Raw genomic sequence first — 27425 nt, forward strand, 5'->3', positions numbered from 1 at the left:
GTTTATTGCAGCACTATTCACAATAGCAAAGACTTGGAATCAACCCAAATGTCCATCAGTGACAGACTGGATTAAGAAAATGTGGCACATATACACCATGGAATACTATGCAGCCATAAAAAAGGATGAGTTTATGTCCTTTGTAGGGACATGGATGCAGCTGGAAACCATCATTCTCAGCAAACTATCGCAAGAACAGAAAACCAAACACCGCATGTTCTCATTCATAGGTGGGAACTGAACAATGAGATCACTTGGACTCGGGAAGGGGAACATCACACACCGGGGCCTATCACGGGGAGGGGGGAGGGGGGAGGGATTGCATCGGGAGTTATACCTGATGTAAATGATGAGTTGATGGGTGCTGACGAGTTGATGGCTGCAGCACAGCAACATGGCACAAGTATACATATGTAACAAACCTGCACGTTATGCACATGTACCCTAGAACTTAAAGTATAATAATAATAATAAAAAGTCAATGGGAAATTATCATAACCCAATCCAGGCGGGGCTGCAAATTGCTGAGACCCTACAAGAATAGAGGTTTGGGTTACTCAATCAGGTAAAGAACAATAACCAGCTAAGGTGCTTACTGCAGGCAAAGGGAATACACAACAGGTAGTAGAACAAGGTAGTTATAAATACCAGTTACAACCATGTGGCCAGTTACAGAAACAAGGGCTGTACAATCCCTATTTTGTTAAGAATAGGTTTTTGTGTGTATACACATATATGAAGCAAATATCTTTGTTTTCATTGCTTATCCTTTGTTATGTAACATATGTATTGAGCTTGTATTAGTATGAGTACTGTTAATTTTACATTATAGAATTTTAGTTATTGGATATCAGAAAAGGAGTAAACATCATGCAAGAACTTTACCTCCTCTTCTGGGGAAAGGATTCATGAGTTTTTGGTTACGCACAAGATAGCTGTATTGTTATTTAGAGATTAAGTATGATAAAGAGATGTGTATGGGTGCTAAGTTGACAAGGGACGAACTTGTAATGGTTGATTTTGGATGTCAACTTGACTAGATTAAGGGATATCCAGGTAGGTGGTATAGCATTACATATCTTCAGTGCTTCAGTAGGCATTAAGCCCATCACTCTTCTGCTGAAAGGAAAACAAACCCAGGTGTTTTAACATTTGATTAGAATGATTGGACTGCCCTATGTATATCCATGAGGGTGTTTCCAGTGGAGATTGGCATTTTGGTCATTGAACTGAGTAGGGATAATCTGCCATCAATGTGAGTAGGCACCATCTGATCAGCTGGGGTCTTGGATAAAACAAAAACATGGAGGAAGGGGGAATTCTTGCTCTCTCTCTCTCTTCTGGAGCTTGGGCACCCTTTATCTTCTGCCCTTGGACATCAGATCTCCAGGTTCTCTGGCTTTGGGACTCCTGGACTCATACCAGCAGTCCCATAGGCTCTCAGGCCTTAAGCCTCATACTGAGAGTTACACCATCATCTTCCCTTATTTGGTTGTGAAGTCTTCAAACATGATCCAGGCTACTGGACATCCTGGTCCTTCAGGCTGCTGGATCTCCTGGCTCTCCAGCTTGCAGATGGCCTATCATGCGACTTTTCAACTTCCACAATTGAGTAAGTCAATTTCTGTAGGTAGGTAGATAGATAGATAGATAGATAGATAGATAGATAGATAGATAGATATCTCTTATCAGTTCTGTCGTTCTGGAGAACCCAGACTAAAACACTAGCTTTACAGTTTGAAAAAAAGAGGCAAAAGATAGTTCTGATTTTGAATTGGCTCTAGTTTTTAACATTCAGGTAGATTAAGTGAAAATTTTCTCAACATTTATGGTAGACTTAAATAGGTATGATTCTTCTTATTCCTATACACATACTCATTTCCACTGTGACTTTGCTGTTCCTTCCATCAAAGGGTATAGAGCCTATTTCTCCACCCCCTGAATCTGGGTTTGGCCACGTGACTGCTTTGGAAAATGGGACATTAATAAATATGACGAGCAGTGGCTTGGAAAGGGGTTGAACATAGGGGCTTACACTCTTGCTGTTCTTGTTATTCCCTGTAAATAAGCCTGGGCTAGCCTGATGGATGATGAGAGACACATGGTGTAATCATCCCCATAACCCTGGCCAACAGCCTGCCAACTGCCAGATGTGTAAGGTGGTCTTAGATCATCTAACCTCCAGCCGACCCATCAGCTGACCATGGATGTGAGCCAATTAGGAAGACATCAGCCAAGTCAGGTCAACCAGAAATGCTAAGCCAACCAATCATGAGCTAATTATACTGTTGCTTAAACAACAAACTTTTAGGATTTCATGTTATGCAGCAAAAGCTAACTGACACAACACTAAATTATTCAATCATTTTTCATTATCAGATTAACAAACCTCTATTGAATGCCTTCTGTATCAGTCCGTTTTCATGCTGCTGATAAAGTCATACCCGAGGCTGAGAAGAAAAATAGGTTTAGTAGACTTACAGTTCCGCGTGGCTGGGGAAGCTTCACAATCATGACAGAAGGCAAGGAGGGCAAGTCATAACTTACATGGATGGCAACAGGAAAAGACAGAATTTGTGTGGGGAAAACTCCCATTTTTAAAAGCACCAGATCTCATGAGACATATTCACTATCATGAGAACAGCATGGGAGAGACCCACCCTCATGATTCAATTACCTCCCACTGGGTCCCTCCCACAACATGTAGGAATTGTGGGAGTTAAAATTCAAGATGAGATTTGAGTGAGGACACAGCCAATCCATATCATTCCACTCCTGGTCCCTCCGAAATCTCATGTCCTCATATTTCAAAACCAATCATGCCTTCACAGCCATCCCACAAAGTCTCAACTCATTTCAGCATTAACTCAAAAGGCCAAAGTCCAAAGCCTCATCTGAGACAAGGCAAGTCCCTTCCACCTATGAGCCAGTAAAATCAAAAGCAAGTTAATCACTTTCTAGCTGAAATGGGAGTACAGACATTGGATAAATACACCCATTGCAAATGGGAGAAACTGACCAAAACAAAGGGCTACAGGCCCCATGCAAGTCCAAAATCAGTGGGGCAGTTAAATCTTAAAGTTCCAAAATGATCTCCTTTGACTCCATGTCTCACATCCAGGTCATGCCGATGCACGAATTGGATTCCCATGGTCTTGGGCAGCTCCACCCATGTGGCTTTGCAGGATATAGTCCCTCTCCTGGCTGCTTTCGTGGGCTGGCATTGTCTATGGCTTTTCCAGGTGCACAGTGCAAGCTGTCAGTGGATCCACCATTCTGGGGTCTGGAGGACAGTGACCCTCTTCTCACAGCTCCACTAAGCAGTGCTTCAGTAGGGACTCTGTGTGGGGGCTCTGATCCCACATTTCCCTTCTGCACTACCTGGCAGAGATTCTCCATGGGGCCCCTGTCCCTGCAGCAAACTTCTGCCTGGCATATCCAGGTGTTTCTGCCTCTGAAATCTAGGCAGAGGTTCCAAACCTCAATTCTCAACTTCTGTGCACCTGCAGGTCAACACCATGTGGAAGCTGCCAAGCCTTGGGGCTTGCACCCTCTGAAACAATGGCGCAAATTGTGCCTTGGCCCCTTTTAGCCATGGCTGGAGTGGCTGGGATGCAGGGCACCAAGTCCTTAGGCTGCACAGAGCAAGGGGGCCCTGGGCCCAGCCCCTGAAACCATTTTTTTCCTTCTAGGCCTCCAGCCCTGTGATGGGAGGGGCTGCTGTGAAGACCTCCAACATGCCCTGGGGACATTTTCCCATTGTTTTGGGGATTAATATTCAGCTCATTACTTATCCGAATTTTTGCAGCCAGCTTGAATTTCTCTACACAAAATGGGATTTTATTTTCTATTACATTATCAGGCTGCACATTTTCCAAACTTTTATGCTCTGCTTCCCTTACAAAACTAAATGCCTTTAACAGCACCCAAGTCACTTCTTGAATGCTTTGCTGCTTAGAAATTTCTTCCACCAGATACCCTAAATCATCTCTCACAAGTTCAAAGTTCCACAAATCTTTAGGCCAGGGGCAAAATGCCACCAGTCTCTTTGGTAAAACATAACAAGAGCCATTTTTCCTCCAGTTCCCAATAAGTTCCTCATCTCCATCTGAGACCACCTCAGCCTGGATTTCATTGTCCATATCATTATCAGCATTTTGGTCCAAGCCATTCTTCAAGTTTCTAGGACGTTCCAAACTTTCCCATATTTTCCTGTCTTCTGAGCCCTCCAAACTGTTCCAACTCCTGCCTGTTACCCATTTCCAAAGTCACTTAACACATTTTTGGATATCTTTTCAGCAGCGTCTCACTCTACTGATACCAATTTACTGTATTAGTCCATTTTCATGCTATTGATAAAGATATATCTGAGACTGGGAAGAAAATTAGGCTTGATGGAGTTACAGTTCCACGTTGCTGGGGAAGCCTCACAATCATAGTGGAAGGTGAGGAGGAGCAAGTCACGTCTTACATGGGTGGCAGCAGGCAAAGAGAGGAGCCCATGCAGGGAAACCCTGTTTTTAAAACCATCAGATCTCATGAGACTTATTCACTATCATAAGAATAGCATGGCAAAGACCTGCCCCCATGATTCAATTACCTCCCAGCAGGTCCCTCTCATAACATGTGGGAATTGTGGAGTTACAATTCAAGACAAGATTTGGTGGGAACACAGCCAAACCATATCACTGTATGTTTGTAAGACCCTCAGCTAGGAACAGGGATGCAAAGCTACATAAGATATGGTTTCTACCTAGATGGCCCCATAATTATAGTATATAGATACCAGCAAATAGATAATGCCAGTGCAGTATGATTATACTGTAAAATGGTATGATTTTAAAACAAAAGAAATCCAAACTGGGAACATAGATAAAAGATGATTATCCACTGGAGATGATCTAGGTAAAAAGCAGATGAGATCAGAATTGGATCTTCACCAATGAACAAGAAAGTTAGGGGAGAACATTCTAGGCAAAAGTAGTGTATGTAAAGCCTCACAGACATTGAAGGATGTGAAGTGTTTGGGAAATAGTAATACAATGCAGCAGAAATGTAGAGTGTAAAGTGATGGAATAAGAGAAGGTAGATGATTAAGGAAAGTCAAGTCAAATAACCTATTTGGTGAGAAGTCCTGTTGTAGAAGTAGCAAAATATTAAGAAGAAATTAGTAAGGTAAAAAATCATAACAAATGTGTTAGTGTATGAATTATCACAACTATTACCTTCTCATTTTCTTTGATTTTGGACTCTTGCAGTGTGTAAGTAAAGCCACTGTACTGCTACTTGTCTATGTTTATCACCTTATCAACCTCATTCTGTTAAGTTCATTTAATTATACTTATTGTTGTTCAACTTGAAGCATACACAACCTTTCACATATATACCCCCAACTATATGAGAGGCACTGTTATCTGCAAAGCAATTTAACTTTTCTTACAGATTGATTTGAACCAACAGTATGAAGCTGGCTCCTTAGAACAATGGAAAATAATTGGTTTAAAGTGATTCAAAAATACTCCCTTCCCAAAGTCATGAAAGTAGTAACACATTCCTTAAGTAGCAGACTACTTATGATTATGTGTGCTTTACTGCGCTGAAGAACATCTCTTTAAGATGTTTGGAGAATAATTATGAGAAGAAGCACTTAAAGTGATTCTATGCGTAAGCCTCCCCTCCTCTGAAACTTGTCCGTTTGTCCATGTGTCTGGCATAGTTACTAGATGACGAAAGAAAAAAGAAGAAAAAAAGAAATTACCTGTGAAACTTTCAAGCATGAAATAACCTCCAGAGCCAAGCCTACACATTACCTGGCATGAGTGTTCAATAAATGCCTGTTAAATGAATGACACACCGATAACCGCAGCTTCAATTTCTCCAAATATAAAATGAGAAACTAAATGATCATTAGAGTTCCTACCAATCTTAAGATTCAAATAGTTTTTTTCCCCACAAGACAATACAAAAGCATAAAAATGTACACATCAGTACAATTTATTTAGTCTTACTCTAATACAAGTTGCATTTGTTCTTTAAAAGAAACAAAGTATAAAACTATAAAAAAAATCACCTTGAAAATTACACAATTTTTTTTTCAAAGCATGATTTTAAAATCACATCTTTAAAAAGTACGTTTGAGATGTGCCACAAGGAATCATAAAAATTTTCAAAAGATAAAACATAAACATTGACACAGAAGTCAATTACTCAGTCACAGAAGTATTAAATATAAGGAAATTTTGATGAATTACAGCTTTATTTCTGCTGCTGTCAGGGGTACTTCTATGATGGGATTCACAAATTTTACGAGAACTTTAAGCTGAATAGATTTGTCATGTTACTAATGCTATAAATTAATTCTAAACCATGGTTTGGGCATTTCACAAACGTTGAGAACACTAGTTTTTGGCTTTGGTAATGACTGCAAATACTAAATTCTTTTCTTTTTAATTGTAATAACATATACATCAAATACACCATTTTAAAGTATACAATTCAGTGGCATTTTGGCACATTCACAATATTATGCAACTATCCCCACTATCTTGTTCTACAATATTTTCATCAATCCAAAAGAAAACCCCATACCCATGAAGCAGTCACTCCCCCTCCCCCAGCAACCATGAATCTGATTTATCTCTATGAATTTACCTATTCTGAATATTTCATATAAATGAAATCATATAAGATGTAGCCTTTTGTGTCTAGCTTCATTCACTTAGGTTTTTTATCCTCCAAAGAATATCATTTCTGCATTTAAGGTAACAACATTTATGTAAATCATAAGAAAAGGAAGCTAAATGACATCTGAGGTAAGTGAATCTGTGCAATGACCTTTCAGAATGCAGTTAAAAGTTTTCAATACTGACTGGTATTCAAACATTGATCAAATGAACAATACTACTTTAACATTTTAAGTGCAAATAAAAATCTTTAGAATTCATGTCCACCAAATTATTGGCCATTCAGAGTAACTTATTTCATATGTCATGGCTGTCATGACAAAGCTATTGGAATGTTGTAGGGACCAATACTGTTCTTTCCATATTTTATTTAAAATACAGATTTTTTAAAAAGTCATCAATTGATATAAAAGACATCCAGATGACATAATTATTCATTGGGTAATTTTACTCTTGAGCAGATACAGTGCCCATTATTTCCATGGTTTGGTTTCTTTCAATCAAATAACATGGTTAAACCTGAATGCTGATACTTCAGTTAGATTCAGCAATACTTGCTGATTTTTGAAGAAAAAAATGAAAAAAAAATTTGTTTCTTCATGGGTGAGCTGAGAGAGACTTTAAAACAAGTGTGATAAGTTACTTAAATCTAAAACTACTAACCAAAATGACTAAATTCAGCGTCACCTCACCAGAAAACTGAAGTCATGGGATAAAGAAGCAATAATGACAATATGGAAAGGAGGATTTCAACAGAAAAAAAAATATTCTAGGACAGCAGAGTGCAGGATCCCTTTTTTTCAACTTAAATCTTTTGAATATTAACAAATTGTTACTGTTCTTATGTCATCAGACTTTAAAATTTATTCACTATCATGAGAATAGCATGGGAAAGACCTGCCCCGTGATTCAATTACCTCCCAGCAGGTCCCTCTCATAACATGTGGGAATTGTGGAGTTACAATTCAAGACAAGATTTGGTGGGAACACAGCCAAACCATATCACTGTATGTTTGTAAGACCCTCAGCTAGGAACAGGGATGCAAAGCCACATAAGATATGGTTTCTACCTAGATGGCCCCAAAATTATAGTATATAGATACCAGCAAATAGATAATGGCAGTGCAGTATTATACTGTAAAATGGTATGATTTTAAAACAAAATATAACAACGTTACTTTTTGACTGTAAGGGGTATTAAAAAGCTAACTCTAGTCAGTTTCTCTGTCAAACAATAAACAAATATATCAACCTATTTGCCTTACATCTGACAAACAAAATTTCTAAAAATTTTATATTAGAAAAGGGTAGAAATTAAATCTGATGAATTTGCCTTTGTTAGGAGCAACTGACCTGATTAATTGGTTTTGAGAGTTCAACACAAATGCAGTTTTATTACTTTCAAACACACGAACCATTAACCACCACAAGAACTAGCTACGTATTGAAGAACCATTCCCTAATATTTGCATACAAATGGGTTAATGATTTTGGAGATGTGTAAATTTTTACCCAGTATTTGCCTTATGTTGTCAGTTCACTTCAGAAATGTTTTCTTCATAGTAAGAGACAGAAGCATATCAAAAAGATTGAAAATTATTTTTAAAAAAGGACTTTGCATCAATGAATTTTTACTATATTTCTATACAGCATGTTCATGAATCTTCCTTATAACCCATTTCTTTGTAGTTTATTAATGAAAAGTCACTGTCCACATAATACACTGAAATATAAAACAATCTGAATACAAAATGCAAGTTTTGAAAAGTGCTAAGGTAACAAAGCACCTCAAGATGTATCGCCATTAATACATCTCAAGGTGTACTGGCCAATTATGAAGATGATATATGTCAAATAAACATATGTATAAGCAATTTATTTAAAAAGTTTAATCATAGATGCAATAACCTATTTGTAAAATTCAGCAAGAGACCCTAATTTCGCAAAGATTTTCAGAGCAACATGCCACACTTGGTTAGTTTGTTTCCTTTTGGTATTGCCCCAAAATGCTTTCCAAAGCAGTAAGAATCAAATATCCTAGACAACATTTTCCAAATTTCCTTACATCTAAATGTCTCTTTTCTTCCTGCATTTGTAAAGTGAAAAAGTGATCCATGTAAGGACATAATTCTCTCTCAAATATCCTGGTACACTAATCACTGCCTAAATTTTGAGTACCTGTTTTCTCATCCATAAAATTCAAATTTGAAAGGTTTTATCTCTTGATCTCACTTTAATCTTTTAAATAAAGGGAATAATTATGTAAAAGATGACTTCAAAAGCAAACCATCTTTCCTTTCCCCTTATTTAGAAAGGAATTCATTGGAGTTGATCTTTTCTGAATTCAAACTTTGCTTTTTTGGAAATCAGATAAATCCTGTCAAACCCCATTATTAAATTATCTTAAACACCATGAAACAAGTCACTGATGAGTTGATAAAGGTATAACTAATATTCTCTGCTTCCTAGACCTTATGAGCATCTTAAGTAAGACTACTTACAGCAACATTTAGATAACCAGTCAAACACCTATCAGAGAAATTATTTCCATCAAAAGTTTGTCCAGAGAATAAGGGCCAATTGCTTTCTTTCTACTGCACTTCTAAACAACCAACTCTGTAAGCTCCAATCACAATCACAACACCAATGTGGCATGTCATGCACAAAACAAACACATTTTAAAATATTTGAATAATTTTTCCTTAGGAAATTTTAAAATTAATAAACCCCATGTCTTTTCAGGTTGGGATGCAAAACATGAAGAAACCTCTTTTGCTTCCAAACACCTGAAAACTAGTCAAATCTCCACAGGTAAAACTGTTATCAATATAGTAATATAAGCTACCATATCTTCAAGGGATATGGAAGTTTTGCTGAAAATCCTATTATCATCAACATTACTAAGATCCCAACATCCAGTGTTAAAGGACAGATATAAAAAGCAACAACATTCATGAGATAGGCAGCACAGAGTCAAAAAGATCAGAAAAGGTTCTATACTACTATAAACAAGAGATTTAATCTTTCATAACATCATATTGATAGGGTTGAAAAGATCCCTAAAAATATTTTTGTAGGATTTAATCCAATATTTGTCTACTTCTACTCTTTGATTACCCTATAATCTGAATATGTTCACGACTCTCTACACAACCACTAAACAAGAGAATGAGATGACTAGGCTAAATGTTACTGCTAATAAACTAAAATTTGCACTGCAATTTACCTTGAACAGAAGAAACACTAGTAAAATTTTAAATACTAGTAAAGACTAATTTAAAGAATACAAGTCCAACAACTACAGTACCCAGTGTATTTTGTCATATGGCTGTAAAATTGAGACAATATATATAGTTTAACCATTAATAAATTACCATTACTCTCAATTTTTGATTACACATATATTTATACAAACACACACAGGTACACACATATATCCACTCCAGTAATGCACCAGAGTGTAGCTGACATGACCCAGGCTTCCCTCTAAGTTCTAACACTTTACTGTGCATTAGAATCACCTGGAGATCTTGTTAAAACAGATTCCTGGGTCCCACCCCAGAGTTCCTGATTCACTAAGTCTGGAGAGAAGCCTAATAATCTGCATTTCTAACAAATTTCTAGGTGTTGATGTTCCTGCTAGTCCAAGGACCACACTTTAGGAACCACTGCTGTAAGATCTGTGAGTCTCAAAATCTAGTAAAAAAGAGTGAGAAAGGGAGAAAAAGGGAAAGGGAGAGGGAGAGAGGGAGAAAGATTAAGCTAACAGGCAGAATTGGGGAAGGAGGCAGAGGAAAAAAGTGAATTCAAATACTTCCCTCCATCCCGATGCTTGCCTTTTACCTTGCTATTTAGCAAAGACTAACGAATCAATGATGACTTCTCAAAGTACAATCTATTAGGCCAACATACAAACCTTTTCATACTTAAGAGGAGAGACAGATGGTTTATATAACCATGCTAGAAACTCTTCCACCCTTCAGTGAACTTAGGTGGTATTACTTTCGAGACACTGAATGATCAGAGAAAGCTAAGTAATGAGTGTCTCATAGTTTTTAAAAAATTAAGGTTCACTAGTAAAACATGTGTGAGCAATGATAATCAACAACTACCATAACATGCAGAAAATCCACACTACAGAAACAATATGATTGTGTTGGAATTTGTCAAACAAGTATTAAAATTTTATTTAAATGAACCTTTTTAAGTTATTGAGCCATGTTAAAGGAAAATATTAATTTTATTAGAACTTGAACAAATGTTTCACAAAGAAAACATTTTAACAAAATAGTATGGTGGCATAACAATAACAAAAAAGAGAACAGCAAAATGTGTAAAAGAAATATAAGGTGGAAAATTATTAAATATCTCATAATCCAGTGTGGAAATAAGAAGTCTAAATTTAAAAACAATGAATTTTAAAAAGCATAACTATAAAAAAAAAGTTAATGCTTGTGCTATCCTAACCATAGACACATTCTTCAGCAAAACTTTAAAAGGCAGAGTTATATTTTATGGTATTTAATATATTTTTTCTGTTTTTTTCACAGAAATACAGACTGCTTATTCAATCTCACAGTTGAAAAAGAAATTTTAAACACTGAGAAATAAGTATTCTAGTATTTAAAATGACTGGTGAGGCAAAACAATTGATTAGTCTTTAATGCTGTATTTTTCAACTGTACTAAGGACTTGACCCAACCAAAACAAATCTTAAGCTTCGGAACTCTCTAATGCCCAAGGAACGCCTCTGCCTGATTGCCATATATGGGAATCAAGAACCTAGTAATCATAGAGCACTCTCAGGGACAAAAGTAGGAAGAGAGGACACAACAGAGTTTTCACAATTTTAACAAGCAATTTGTCACCATTTCAGACTACCAAATGCTAAAGACAAATTGTTTAAGTATATATCCCCACCTTTGCAATTTATATCTAAACACTGATATATTCATTTTTTAAGCAGACCACATCAGGTTAATAATGGTATAAATCAATTTGAAAACTATAATAAACTACTTCAAGAATAGGTATATTTTTCCATTATACCTTGACCATTACGCAAAGATGCAATTCTTACTTTCTTGGTAGTGAAGCCTATGGAAAATTAACTTGGAAATGTTTCAAAGAGATTGTCAACCAAAACACGTTTCTACATGATTGTCATTTTAAAAGATAACAAATTTCAGGTCTTTAAATGTCTTAAAACAACACAGTTGTAATGTGTATAAACATCAAAAGGCAAAAATTTAATAGTTAAGCCCTTTGCATTCTGCATATTTGAAATTTATACAATATGCCCAATTCAAACTTAAAATGAGGTATATTTTCTTTTAAAACATTAGATATCCAGCAAATATGTAATACAAGGAGCAGTTTCAAATTACAGTATATTCACAGGCTTGCTTTTTGTTTGCTTGTTTTTGCATTGTCCTGTCATATAACACACTGCGATGAGTCTTTGGATGTGACATCTAACAAAAAAGAAAGCTGCACATGGTCATTCTCTGTGTTGAATTGTAAGTATATGAGATTAAAAACATCTTTGTGGATTATTTTTAAAACATGATAAACTGCATTACCAAACTTTAATTATGATTTTACATATGTAAGTATATATTAGAGATCATTTGTGCATTAACAATCGTATAGGGAAGCACTAAAAAACATTATAATGATCTTATGGCAGTGCTTAAGAAATTGAGAATATTTTTATATGAAAAACCTATGCTGTAAAAAATCTGAGTCAAAGTTTTGCTTTTTGATTGCATGGGTTGCAACCCACAGAAAACAAGGAATAAATTGGTCAGGATATTTTTAGTTTAAGAAGCAAAAATTTAGGAACCAAAATATGCACACCACTGAAAATACTAATTCTTAAAATTATGCGGCTAAAAATTAAATCACCCTGTCCAGCAAGTTCCAAAAATTTCACACATTTCAAACATTAAGGCAACTTTTTCCAACTAAACAGTACTTTATAAAAATAGATGTCACTTCAAAACATTATATACATAGTGACAATAAATTTAGCTAGTTGTAATATTTAATACATTAATAAAGTTTCACATATTACAAAGAAATTATACTAGGTGCTTGCATATATGTGCAAGTAAAATTACAACTTTTAAAGTACAGGTTTTAAAACTGAGCGTAGTGAACGTCCTTCTTTAGTGAGTTCTCGTGTCACACACATACATGGCAAAGGGATTGCTTCCTCCCGTTTCTCGACAACATTGTAACTGCATTTCTTCAAGTGGTCAGCCATGCTTAGGATGTCAGCAAATTTCCATTCATTAACAGAACAAAATGCAGTACTAAATCGCCATACCTACAAGAAAATTCTACTTTAGATTTAAACAAGTCAATCTGTAGAGAATCAAAACACACTTTTTGCTCCTACTGCGTACATTTCTGCTATTGCAGAAGCATCCAATATAAAGTTTCAAATAGCTATAAAATTAAAAATTGGCAAATCCTTTTGGATACAAATATATCTGTCAAATATTTACAAGGTAAAGCACTTCTATGACATTATGACTTCAATAAATTTAAAAACAATAAAAGACAAAACTCAGTATTAAAAATCACACCCCAATCTGGCTTACCAAATGATTTTTATAAAATTAAAACTGCACAAATTCAGAGCCATTTCCTAAAATATTAGGTACTGCACGCTATTCTTTCATACTCTCCGACTGGCTATCTAGAACTAACCACACTCTGGAGATACAATGCAAGTGTTTTTTTTTTCCTCCAGATTTTTCTCTCCCATTCCTATTTATACTACCAGTACTAAAAAATACCTTAGAATAATGTATGCCAAGGTAAGCTTATTTTCCTGCTGTTCACAAGTACTAAAGGTGCTTAATAATATTCAAGTACTTCGATTTGTTCAAAATCGCTCTGAAATTTTATATAAAAATAATATTTGTAAAGTGGATCCTATTTTAGTTCATATCATTGTAAAACATGTTTCTAGGCAAAATATTCACCTGACATCCCTATTCATGTCTGTAGGTAAAAATATTGGCTTCTTCCCCTTTTGTCCCTCCAACAGCTCTAGGCCCTAAAGCACTGTCAAATTATTAGTCCAGCAAAGACTGTGCCCCATGCCCCTCATCTTTACAACTGCAACATATAGCTACCTGAACATAAGTAACAAGCATGAATGCAGAGCAGGACAGACCTAGATAACAAGCATGAATGGGGCAGGACAGGCCTAGGCATCCCTGCTAAGTGTATCAACAGGCAAATGTTGATACAGGGAACAATTTATACGCATTGAACAGCAGATGCTTTAGAACAAGCCTGTCTAACCCGGGACCCGTGAGCAGCATGTGGTCCAGGACAGCTTTGAACACAGTCCAACACAAATTCGTAAACTGTCTTAAAACGTTATCTGAATTTTTTTTTTTTTTTTTTTTTTTTTTTTTTTTAGCTCATCAGCTGTAGTTAGTGTATTTTATGTGTGGCCCAAGACAATTTTTTCTACCAATGAGGCCCAGGGAAGCCAACAAATTGGACACCCCTGCTTTAGAGAGTGCCAGATTTAAGCAAAACCCTCAGCATATATTGCTTCTCAGGAAAGCAAGGTAATATCTTCTTGGGGTGGCTAGATGTCTTCAAATTTTGTGGGAAACCAATTATTTGTCAACTAGCAATAGAAAGTCCCCATTGTTCAGCACAAGGGTACCCTGTATACTCCTTAGGGTTATGATCAATTACCCTTTATGGAGTAATTTCCCAGGAGTCAGTGAAGGCCTAGTGATAGTATAGATGTCACTAGCCTCCCTTACCATTCCCTATGCTCACAAAACTACAAAGGCATTAGTTTTCTTTAACCTTTGGCAGGTGAATTAGCTGCCAAAAGATTGCCAAATTAGCTGCCAAAGATTCAATGGAGACAGGCAGTCTCTCTACTTCCGTACAACTGAGAGTCTGCTGAAACAAACTTAGGAAAAGCAGGCAAAAGAAAATGTATGACTCCCCCTGCTGATTACAAGATTTCTTAGTAATGGATCCATCTTTCATCCAAGTACGCATCAAGTATTTACTGAGTGCCTACTACATAGTAGCTGCTATGCAAGGGAGTATTTTGGTTCCCTGAGAGTCCCACTTCTCAAGGAATTTACAGTCTAGTGACTGAAACTGATCAATCAATTTCAAAACAGCACAGTGAGTTCTTTAGTAGAGGTATATAATGGAGCACCACAGGAACACAGAGCAGTGCAACTCTCAGAAGGTGTCAGGGTTTGGGTGCCAAGAAGCTATCTTCAGGAGGTAAAACCTGAAGAGTAAGCAGGACACAGCAAGAAAGATGAAGATCAAAAGATGGAGAAACCAGTTTCCTAAGTCAATTAGTTGGCAAGCTTACTTAACCTCTGTTTGTCTGTAAAATGGGGACAGTGGATTATGTAAGTTAATACAAGTACTAATGCACACTGAGTAGCATATTGCAGGTGCTCAAGTGTGAGTATTAGGGATGGCATACTTTAAAGACTTAATGCAAGAAAAAACATTAGGGAACTGTCAGTAAATCAACGTGGTTACAGTATAAAATGAAAAGGAAAGTGAAAAGATAAAGATGAGATTACAAAAAGTCTCAAACGTTTTATTAAGGAGCTGGACCCTATCCCGGGGTGATGAACAAATATTAAACACGTTTTTAAGCACTACAGTGACAGTGTAAGAACTGTATTCAAGAAAATATATATCACATTAGCTCTTGTGTAGAGAATATATTTTAGAAGGGCCCAAATGGAAGTAGGAACCCCGTGAGAAGGAAGCTGTTGTTGTAGTCTAGGAGACTACTAAAGTTGGGAATGAACTTGGGAAATGGCAGTGCAAATAGAGAAACAAACCTGAGAGGTATGAGAAAGGGAAAATAAACAGGACTTCATGATTATCTGAATAAAAACAAAGGGGGGAGAAAAAGCAGTCAACATAACTCCTAAATTCCTGGTTTAGGAAACTTGGTGATGATGGTGCCACTTTCTCAGACTAAGGGGGAGGACTGGAGTAGGCTGGATATGTTGAGTTTGAGAAAGCTGTAGGGTAATCAAGTGGAAATGTCCAGTAGATGCTTGTGTATAGTGGAGCAAATGGCTAGGATACAGATGTGTGACTAATCTATATAAATGATGGCGAGTTAAATTTGAAGAGTAGGTGAGATTTTCTGCAGGAATGATTATAGAATCCCAAAAAAACATTTCACTCCATATGTCAATACTAGTAGACAAAGACAAAAAGACCATACTAAGAGTGTCCCATCCCAAAGGGAAGATAAGATACAAAATCATATGGAAAACAAAAATACACACAAACACAAGTGGTAGAAACTTTCTGCCATCAGAAATTCCTTTTCGGAAAAAAAAAAAAAAAAAAAAATCATGAAACAATTTATGTGATCATTTATTGGTCAAAGCCTCAGGGAAACCAAGTGGATGTAGAATCCTGAAAAATCAGTGCAATGAATGAAAGAAAACCTAAAGGTGCTACAAATAAAGTAACCAGTTTGAATGCTGTGCAACTAAATGTAAAGTTTATCACAATTGTTTCTACTTTATAAAATGTAAAAGTTTCATATTGTAAGTGTTCAAAAATAAAAAACACCTTCAATCAAAGATATCTGTAATGCCTTCCAGGTCCTACTGAGTAGTGCCAAATAGAAGCTGAGCAAAAGTAGGGTATCACAGAAGGAAAACGGTGTAGCTTGAATGTGCTTAGGTCTGCCTAAATCTCCAGCTCAAGTTTCCAATACAGTATATATCACTTCTTTGGACTCCACTAAACCGAGTCCCCACCCAAAATATGAAATCCTACTGCCCTACTGTTTTTCTCACACGAGCCTAAAGCATTTCCTCATTCATCCATTTATGTTCCTCTGGTCACTTTAATATATGACCATAGTCGTAGTTATAACTTTTTCTCATCTCTCGCTATTTAGGTTATACCTGAAACAACCAAATCCTAAGAACGAAATGGCCATAGAATGGAGAGACAATTACAAGCAGGAAAAAAACCCTCTTCTTACTTCCTCCATTATCTTATGATGCAAATTTTTCAGATGGAGTCCAAATTAGAAGATGGTAAAATGGACCCAAACAAAAAAGAGTTGTTATAGAAAAATTGAGAAACATAAGTGGTCTCTGCCATATTAGATTATAATCTAGTTCTAGTAAACCTATAATTATGGCAAACAATTCTAACTATCCTAGTTCATTATTAATTTCCATTAAAAAAATTCTGTCATCACATTGATTTAGTAAGTTTTAGGGAATGGTCAATTTCTCAACAATATATTAATTGTATTAATTCAGCAGTATTACGAAAGCCCTCTTTATGTCAAATAAAAGGCTGTAAAGATTACACTAACCTTTTCTTTTATCTGCCATGATGAATTTCCTTCTGGATACTTCCTTTTCCCCCACTGCAGTATGACCATGCCACGAGACTGAAGCAGGCTGCCACACACATCCCTCATTAACTTGGATACACATGAGAGCTGGCATAAACTGAAGCCATCAAGAAAGCCTGCAATATGCTGCAGGACCTCAAAAGGAAGACTACTTAGATGGTCATTATGTAATCCCAACACACAGTTTCTAGCAGGCTCCACTAATACTGTAGATACACATGGCTGAACTCCAAATGACCTCAAATGGCGATCATGTATAATCTTCGCTCCTTGTATTGATGGACAAAATCTACGCTGAGAATAGGTACAACCATAGTAAGCTAAAGGGCACCTCTGTTCCATCCAGCCATTGAGTCCAGCATGAATGTCACCATGCACATTCTTAAAATGGGAAGAAAATTCTTTCCTTCTAAATAACTGTCCACACACAAAGGTAAACATTGAACGCTGCTTGGGTTGGTACCTAGCGACACATTCCAATACTAAATCCAGCCCAAGTGTCTGAAATGGACTTGGATTTGAAAGCTGTGGATTGGCATGATCACAAGCTGAAGCTGAAGCTATCTCCCCAACCATTGTATTTGTAGCTAATATTGCAGATGGAAGTGAAAAAGTCTGAGTCCCAACGTCAATATGATAAATATCAGCCATGCGGCTATCAGATATACCCCGACCTCCTGGAGAATCTCCTAGACAAAACAGCAGCGCTGCTGTGATCAGATCTATTCCTTGGAGGCCCATGGGATCTTCTGCAACTTCCAAATCTGATGTATCTACTGCTTTATCTTCCTTTGGTTTAGACCAACATGAATTTGAAAGAAAATTGAATGAAGGAGCATGACTGAAAGATAAGACATCCACATTCTTCAAGTCCCCTAAGTCTACTTTTTTCCAACACAATTCACCTTCATCCTCATCATCTGGCATGAGGATATGCTGAACCGTGCCATTAGGCAAAGCACTGGATGGTATTATTTCCCTAAGTTGTGCTGCTACCGCAAGTGAGCTGGAAGGTTTTGAAGTGCCATCTGATGCCACACGGTCTCCATTTGTTAAGTTACTTTGTTTTGAATCACCATGTAAATTCTGATTCTGGTCTATGACCTGGGTACATATATTTTCCAAAGGAAAGCCATTACAAAGAGCCGAAGTGTCGTAAGAACTTGTATTCAAGTCACATAATAAATCACTTGAACCATTTTGTTCAGACTGGGCATTCTGATCTGTGTCATTGTAGTCAATTCCACCTACTGCTCCTATCTCCTCCTCATAAAGATGATCTTGGTCTTTCAAGTTTTGATCCTCTAAGCTTTCTCTCGCATTTTGCTCTTCATCCATGTCATTTGGGATACCTGTATTTAACATGCCAATGTCTCTTGTAGCAGTATTCAGGATATCCAAAGCAGCAGCCAAACTTCTGGTTGTTTCTACAGTAGCTTGATAAAGTGCACCATAAGATTCTTCATCAACAGACACCAAACCATTAGTATGTGGTATTTCTGGGACACTTGATTTAACTGAGATTTGTTCTCCAGGTTTGGATACTTTATCAGTTGCTTTTGACATCATGGTGGCTACTTTGAGGGATTCTAAGAGCATCCTTTGGTCTTGAAGAGCCAAGGCCATATCCAATTGTGCCACTTCATCAACATCTCTGCTTAGATTTTCATATGATTTCCGGTCTGCATAACTAACTGGCCATCGATTCCATTCCATAGTACAGCACACCACACTTGCAGGACACATTTCCAGATGTTCAGCAACTTTATTTCGGGCCATGGTAAACGGACATCCAAAGTCACTATTTAAGCAAGGCACTCGTTCAAATGGACATAAAAGTCGATGCTCTTCAGCTTTACAAGAATGGAAAACTGCACCACAAACCAATGGACAACCAATCAAATCACAGGAAATCCCAGGCTCTGGTCTAGTCATGCACCGTCTACTGACACAATTCACACAATGGGAATGCTGCAGCTGCTCCTCCATAATGGCTAGCACAGCTCTGGTTGATGAAATGGAAAAAGATAAGAAGTTAGCCAAAAAATTGCTGATTTTTCAAAATTGTTTAATAATTAAATCACTAATGTATCTAATATCTTGGTTTATTTTAGGATGACATATATAAAATAAACATACTTAACCAGTTAATTTTACATATAATCAATGTCTTGAAAGGACGTAAGCACTTATATTCTAGTAACAATTCAATACTATAGAATGTCATAAGGGCTCATTTTTATATACCATATAACAATATGCCTAAAAGCGCAAAAGTTTCAAAATATATGATTTAAATTCTAATACTGCATACTATATAATGCTAAAAACAAGTTAATGTGCATTTTAGATTTCAGAGTGTTTTCACTTTTATCTTTCTAATTTCAACTAAACTGATTTTGATTGTACCCCACATTGCAGAGACCTCATATTACTAAAAGAGAAGAGTATGAATTTCATGAATGTATTTAAAACTTTATTAGAAGTTTTCTTTTTATTCCTTCTAAATGAATTCATTTAAGATTTCATCTATTGATCCCTCCTTCTATATATGCCTTAATAAATTCTGCAACAAATTAAGTCTTAATTAGAACATACAAGGAATTTATCCAGAAAATAAAAGTTCTAGCTCAAGCTCTGTGGCTGTGGGCCTATCACTGACTTTTGAGGGTCACATTCATTCACTAAATGCCTATTTATTGTTTATCATGGATCAGGCACTGTGTTCGGTGTGGCAATATGAAGATTAGCAAGTTACGGTGCCTCCTCTCAAAAAGCTACAGCAAGATGTCAAAGACAGTAAAAAGTCTCTGTCGTTTTTATGTGGTCCATATGATAGAAGTAAAATCGTACCAATAGAGAAGATAATAATCAATATGAGTAGGGATTAGAGAATAATTCACAGTAGTCTTGAAAGAGAGGTCTTAAGTACGGGAGGGTAAACTGGTAAAAACGAGAGGAATTCAGTGCTGAAGTAATAGCAAATGCAAATACCAAAAAGCATGAATTAGCAAAACCTCAAGTTCCCTAGTATTGTTGGATCACAGGGAAAAATGCAAGGTATCTGTAAAAGATGAGGCCAGAAAGGAATAAGGCAAATCATAATGAGTGCTTTATGCTGCTCTAAAGAGTTCACACTTTTACAACTGGAAGTCACTGAGAATTGTAAGCAGAGAAATAGTTCTATAAAATAACATGAATGGATAAAGTCTTTCCTGCTTTAAAATTTGCACTGTAACTTTTATAAAGAAAAGTTTTACATCAAAAATAAAAGTCTAACCATAATATATTGACTTAATTATAATTAGTGAGTCTATTCAATGTATTTTTAGTATAATCAACTTCTTTACTAGCGTGTTTCCTATTAGCAATAAAAACTTAAAAGATTATTTAACCTCTAAAAACTGAAATAATAGTCATGTTGTCTCAAACCTGTAATCCCAGCACTTTGGGAGGCCAAGATAGGAGGGTCGTTTGAGGCCTAGAGTTCAAGACCAGCCTGGACGACATAGTAAGACCCTCTCTCTACAAAACAAAAACAAAAAAATTAGCCAGGCATAGTGACATGTACCTGTAATCCCAGCTACTTGGGAAGCCAAGGTACGAGGCTCAATTGAGCCCAGGAGATTAATGCTGCAGTAAGCCATGATTGTGCACCCCCGCATTCCAGCCTGGGTGACACAGTGAGACTCTGTCTCAAAAAGTGATGATAATAATTGAAATAATAACATAATATCCGCCCTTTGCCACCATTTTTTTTTCTTATCCAGTCAAGCTTTCTAAAGAAAAATACCACCAAAAAACTTCTAATCTCCTATATGTTCTTTAACTCTCTATTCTGGCTCTATTTTTACTACCCCTATTAGAACTGCTCTGCTGAGAACCTCAATACTAAATCTGGACGGCATATTTTTCCAGACCCCATCTTCCGTGGTAATTGTATCGTGATGATGACTAATCTCTTATTTTGGGACTATTACATCCTCTTACTTTTCATGATGTCACTCCAGTCTTTCTCCTACCCTTAGTTTTCTTAACTATTCCTCAATAATAATTACTTAAATATTGCATTTCTTCAGGGCTTGTGTCATTTTTTGCTTATTCTGTACATTCTCCCTGGGTGCTTTCATTTTCTCCAAAAGTTTCAATTACCACACATATGCTGAAAATCCATCTATACATCCTGCCCAGATTCCTCTTTCAAACTCCTCTTCACTCTCTACAATGGATTACTTATGATATATTTCTACTTGTATATGGCACAGGCAACTCAGTTCAACATTTCCAAAATCAAATTGCATTGTAGTAGACAAGAATTTTCTGGACAGGAAGGTGATTCTTACCCTGTTTTCTTCACCTCAGTGCATAAGACATTGTTAACCCTATGACATATTTTTCCATAAAATCTATCTTGGCTCCAGGTAACTAATTAATCACTCCTCAATTGCTATTATCTTTTTCTCCAGTTGAGGCATGAGTTTTCTCAAACTAGAAGAACAAAAGTGTACCTGAATCATCATCAACAGAGTTTTTCTTGATTCAGTAGAAAAGTTCCAAATTGATATTATGGTGTTCAATGATGTCAAAGAAAAGACAAGGTACATACTCAACACCAAAATTGTATTTTTAAATTGTGTTAACAATTACAAATTATGAGTTGAATATTTTTAAATGTTTATCTTCATAAATTTTAAAGATAAGTATAGAACTATAAAAATAGACATACTAAAATAGTCATATAGAAAAAGACTAGTGACAAACATTTGTAAATTAACCGGACATTTAAAGAGAAACTTTATTAAGAATTACAACAAATCTTACCGAGTGATTAGATTGTGAAACAGCTGTAGCTTTCTTATTTTGCAAGAACTAGACTGAGCTGATCTCACATGCTGAAGGTTACAAGCTTGACTGTTACTAAGTGAGAAACCTAAAAATACAAGCAGTTTCAACAGAAGTAACCAGTGCTCTCAGAACTTTTAGGGACACTTTATGTTACTGTACACACCATCACATGACACCACCAGGGAAAACACATCTTAAAAATATCACTTAATTCAAAAGCGCTTAAAATAGCGACTGCTTGAAACAGGGTCTGAGTTAAAAGCAAAAACAGCCATAATTTTCAAAGGTAGAAGGAAAGTAGTCAAGCTTCAAATAAATAGTCTCTTTTACACTATCCATCCCCCTTTGAATAAGGTTTTAAAAAAGCATTCATAGCAACAAGTTCATAACATTTATTATTTTCTGAAGTAGACTTAGAAGGAAGAGAGAACAGTAATTATGTGCCTATTTTATCCTTCTTTACACGTCTTTATAACAACCTGGAGGAAACTGAGGTTCAGAAAGAGTAAGTGATTTGCCAAGGTCATCTACCTGGTAAGTGGCAGAGCTAGGACTATACGTTCTAGCTCCATATCCGATCAACATCCATGGACAATAACAGGTATGTTTACTTACAAAAGTTTAAAAACATAAGGCGGCACTTCTGTAACTGGTGATCCAATGTTAAGACATTATGTGAGTAATGGAGATTACACAACTTTGCTTGTAGTTTATCCCAGTACTTAATCACTCCTGTGGAAAGTCTTTTGGTCTCTTCCAATTATAATAGCATTTTACTCTGCTTTGAATATATATGTTTTAAATTATTTGAAGAATAATTTACATAGATAATGCTCAGTATAAGTGTACAGAACATTACATTACTAAATTTAACAATTCTTAAAATAGCCATACAAATGAGGAATGAATTTCAATTCCATTTTCCTATTAACTATATTAAGAAAAAAATTAAGAAAATACAGTAGTCAATACTAAGAGTATTCTGAGTATTGAATTTAAAACTCTCCTAGATTCATCCTCCACCTAATCAAGACCACTAGATCAAATTAAACATGCCTTTATAAAGTATTTTGCAACTGCCTGTAAATCCTGTAGAACAGGTTTAAAAACATCAATCTCTTATTTATCAGTTACACAGCAGGCACAGTAGAAAACAACTAACATCTCTAATAATTTACACTTGAATTTAAATTATTGGAAAAGTTTCTCTGGACCTGAAAATATTAGTAAATCATCAAATGTTTTCAATTCTTTCAATTTTCTCTAAGAGAAGTTCTTTGCCAACTCATACTCAGTGGCTGACAAGCAATTCATAAAAATAGTTCTAAGACATGGCATTTTCCCATATAATGAAATGAGATCTTGTCATTAAAGGCATAAATACATTGACCTCAAAAAAGTATTTTTAAAAATTCATTAAAATACATAAGGAGGTAAGTAAACATAAAGAAGTGCAAATTAGCATGATTTTAAAACATAAGAGTCATCTAATGTATTCAAAATAACCTGCTGCTTCAAGGCTGTTCCTAATATCTGCCTTTACCTCTAACACACAGACAGATACACATATCTTTTCCTCCCCACACACCCCTACTGCCTCAACCCTAAATCTCCGCTTATGTGTTCCTTTTCCACATACTCCAAAGACAAGGTATGGATCCCCTATTGTGTGTACCCATTACACACTGCCTTTTTCCCTGGTAATACTAGTGACAACTCTAAGTAAGTCATCGTTTTGTTTAATATCTATTTCCACAGGAAAACTATAAGCTCCATGAAAGTCAGAATCATCTCTGTCTCATTCATTCTTATGTTCCCTACATTCAAAATTCTGCCTCAATTAGACACTCATTTGTGTTAAATACACGAAGAATTATAAGGAAATAATGAAATGGACAAATCAGAGTCTTCATTTCATGGAAAACTACATATTCCACATAAAAATACCTTACAGATCTGGCATCAATCAAACTGAATCAAAATTACTGTACTGGCCATAAAAAGTCAATGGTGCTCAAACATATGTTGAGCACATAAGTAATATGTTTCAGGCATTATATATGGAGTTAGACAAATCATCTATCAAAAAAGCAAATCAGAGAAAGTTAGTTTCAACCTTCCATTGTTTTAAAATCTTAAATAATAATAATATGAGAAACACAGGAAGAAGCATTTACCTTATATATTTCTACTATTTTAATTCCCTAATCAAACCTGCAGACCAATTACTGGGGAAAAAAAAAAAAAAATGAATACAGAAGCACTGGGTTCAAAAAGAAAGGAAGAGATTAAGGTCTACACATGCAAAGGTGCCTGAATAGAGAGTGAGAAAAAGAAGTTCAAAATAGGAAGTGCTATCAGCCTACAGCTTAGTATTACAATTAACATGGCATTAAATAAAATATACTTAAAACAGTAATATACTGTTCCAATGTAAGGCTGATATAAAACTATAGACAGATTTGTTCAATTAATTAACCATTATTACAAGTTAAGTCCACAAATGAAATTTCAAATTTAGCAATCACTTATCAGCTCTTCCAGTGCAAATCTCATCCCTTGTAAAGTCCAGAGGTACTAGTGCATAGTACCTCTACTGACTGATCTGTTTATCAGGCGCACTCAGCTTTAAAAAATGATAATAAATCTATACCTCAGTTAGGCATCTTATCTTACTGTTTGAAAAGAGGTGGGTTTGGGGGGCAGTGGTTAGACAAAATCAAAAAGACATCCTTAAATTACCAACTCAAAGCACTAGCTTTCAATCCCAAATGGCTAAATGGATTACAATGTATACATTCTTTTATTAAACTTTCGTTTTCATTTATAAAATGGATGACCTAATTATATGGATTTTTTTTTTACGTTTTATTGTTCCAGATATATCAAAACATATATTCTTCATTTCTAAATATGGTCATGGTCATGAGTAGCATATTCTAAAGCGATATCTATTTGCAATGTTCTCCACTAAATAAGTAAATGAAACAATCACAGACTTACATAGGAAATTGAAATAGTATTAATAAATATTTAATACTCAGACTAGAACCTATTTGAGTTGATACTCAGATAAAAATAATCCACCCAAATGGCAGAACTCAGTTTATTAAAACAGGTAACATGACATGGGGGAATGGGCTTCCAAGGAGTCTCAGCTTAGTGACTTTGAGGCAGTCACTTTACTCTGGAAAGAATCTAGAACTTTATAAAGGTTGTTTACAATTATGTGTATGTCCAATAGGATATAAACATGTAGTTCTCAGAAACCAGATGTACTTCGATTTGCACAACAGCCACACTTACATACACAAAAATCGTATGTGTAATTATTTTTATGAGATCATTAATTAAATGCAATCATATGAAGAACTACCTAGTAATAACGTAACCCATTCTTTAAAAAAAAGATTTTCATAGACTGGGTTTTAACTGATCCGCCTGTCTGCATCTAACATCTATCTACCTAAAATATAGAAGCAACTTGTTTAAGGCCAGTCTCCTCTATTTCATCACACTGAATTTGAATTTAATTTATATTTTATACGGCCTTTCACTCAATTGTTTTATGTCAAAAAATTCTACAAATACAATGACATTTCATAGTATGTACTAACTCCTTTTATCAAATAAGCAGTCTTAGGAACTGAATTAAAAGATTTATCCAAAATCATACGGAATAGCATAGGGCTTACCCATTAAAATATTCACATCTTAGAAACATGTTATATCAAACAGTAAGCATTAACTAATGCCTATTTTGGTGACCTCAAGGTACCTCTCTATACACGCTATCATTACCTATATAATATTGCTTTTTAATGATATATTAGGACACATTTTAGAAGAAGTCTCCCAATGCTAGACCGGGAGAAATACTGGATTGAAATTAAATATCTAGTACACTTGGTATACATTAAAGTGTGCCTATATTGGAAACCTCAGTTCTCTTATAGCATTCACGAAACTCCACCATTTCCAGAATTTAAATTAAAAAAAAAAAAAAAAAAAGTTACGTCATGGCACTAAAGTGCTAGGTAAAAACAAATTGGCAATTTAAAAAGTTAGCAAAACACCCAGTCACCCCCAATTAAACTTCTGTGATGAGAAACAGTGACTAAGCATTAAGAAGAGTGATTCAGCGGAAACCGCATATTGAAATCTAACCCTCTGAAAAACCCTAAAGGTTTATTTTATGCTACTCTTTTCCTTTTGCCATGTCAACAACTGGACTGCTTTGGAAAACCTTAGTATGAGCAAATGCAAAACCTGTTAATATAATTTGCATAGGTCTCTAAAGAACAAACAGTATTGAAATTGAGCAAATGGAAATTTAAAAAGTTTGGGATTTTGTATTAAAAGAGTTTTAACTTAATCTACACCGATATCATAATGCCCATAAATAACTTCATCTTGGATCAGAGTCAACGAAGTAATCATGGAATAAAAGGTCAATTCGTTCCCAAGCATCTTTTATTTGGGACTTACGACAGGGCTCAAAAAAAAAAAAAAAAAAAAAAAAAAAAAAAACAAGAGAAAGGGAGAGGGAAATGGAGTACTAGGATCATGGTAAATACATACACTTCTGCCTCTTTGCCTCTATACTCCCAAATACACACGTTAAAAACATATTGGCAGATTACTCTGAATTCAGCACGCGCTCTATAAACCCCTTCCAAGCAAAGGAGTTCCAAGATGCAGGTCGTGGAACAACACAAATAACCTCAGGTCTGCAAAATAAGGAAGTTTCCCTTTAATAACGACCGAGGCTAAGGATAAGATCCTCTCACTTCCATGAATGGAAAAGTTACCAACTTTGCTCATCCCGTGCAGACAGTGGATGATGCCTCCCTAGTCTTACTTTAACCCGTTTGTCCCCAAAGAACCCAAGTTTCTAAAAGCCAGACTGAACAAGCAGCTTAGGGTTCCCTAAGTTTAACTCCTCCTTCGTCCCTTCCCAATACACAGACACACAAACTGGGGGAAACACGGAGGTCGGTACCCTCGGGGCTTGAGTCGCCATTTGCTGACCTCAACGGCTAGCCCGGCATGCGGCCGGGCGCGGACACCAGCGCCACGGACGCCTTCTCAGTGCGACCGGACGGCCGACCCGGGACGCGCACGGACCGAGGTCAGCCGCCTTTCCTCCACTCCAGGCCGGGCCCGTCAACCCCACGGTCGCCAGCGCCAGCGCCTTGATCCCGGCTGCCGGCCTCTAACTGCCCAGCCGCCGCCTCGGTCCCCGCCGCAGCGCGGACGGCGCCGGCCTCCCCTGCCGGCCTCCCGACACTCACCGGCCAGCGCGGCCGAACCGCGGCCCAGGCCCTAGCTGCCCTGGACGCCGTGCCGAGCTGCTCCGCTCTGTCCCGGCGACGCTCCGTGCCCCACACAGCCGTCCGGACCGCCTCCTCCACCCCTCTTCCCCAGCCGGGCCGCCGCCTTTTCTCTTCTCCAGCCGGCCTACTCCAGAGGCAGCC

At 36.5% G+C, this 27425-nt stretch overlaps 1 protein-coding gene across 3 annotated transcripts; it reads right to left on the bottom strand.

Moving 5' to 3' along the window:
- Positions 1-5981: 5981 nt before the first annotated feature.
- On the bottom strand, positions 5982-27425 carry FBXO30 (F-box protein 30). Of its 3 annotated transcripts, none has more exons than XM_008006743.3 (3): positions 27243-27425; positions 17062-19108; positions 5982-13014 (listed from the first exon to the last, which is right to left on the bottom strand). In XM_008006743.3, the coding sequence occupies exons 2-3, from the start codon at positions 19090-19092 to the stop codon at positions 12811-12813; spliced, it is 2235 nt and encodes a 744-aa protein (XP_008004934.2). In that variant the 5' UTR covers positions 19093-19108; positions 27243-27425; the 3' UTR covers positions 5982-12810. The 3 variants fall into 3 exon arrangements, with proteins under 3 accessions (XP_008004934.2, XP_072878659.1, XP_072878660.1); XM_073022558.1 differs by lacking the exon at positions 27243-27425 and adding an exon at positions 21925-22762; XM_073022559.1 differs by lacking the exon at positions 27243-27425 and adding an exon at positions 20536-21676.

This window comes from Chlorocebus sabaeus, chromosome 13 (assembly GCF_047675955.1).
Source record: "Chlorocebus sabaeus isolate Y175 chromosome 13, mChlSab1.0.hap1, whole genome shotgun sequence".
NCBI classification, from domain to species: Eukaryota; Metazoa; Chordata; class Mammalia; order Primates; family Cercopithecidae; genus Chlorocebus; species Chlorocebus sabaeus.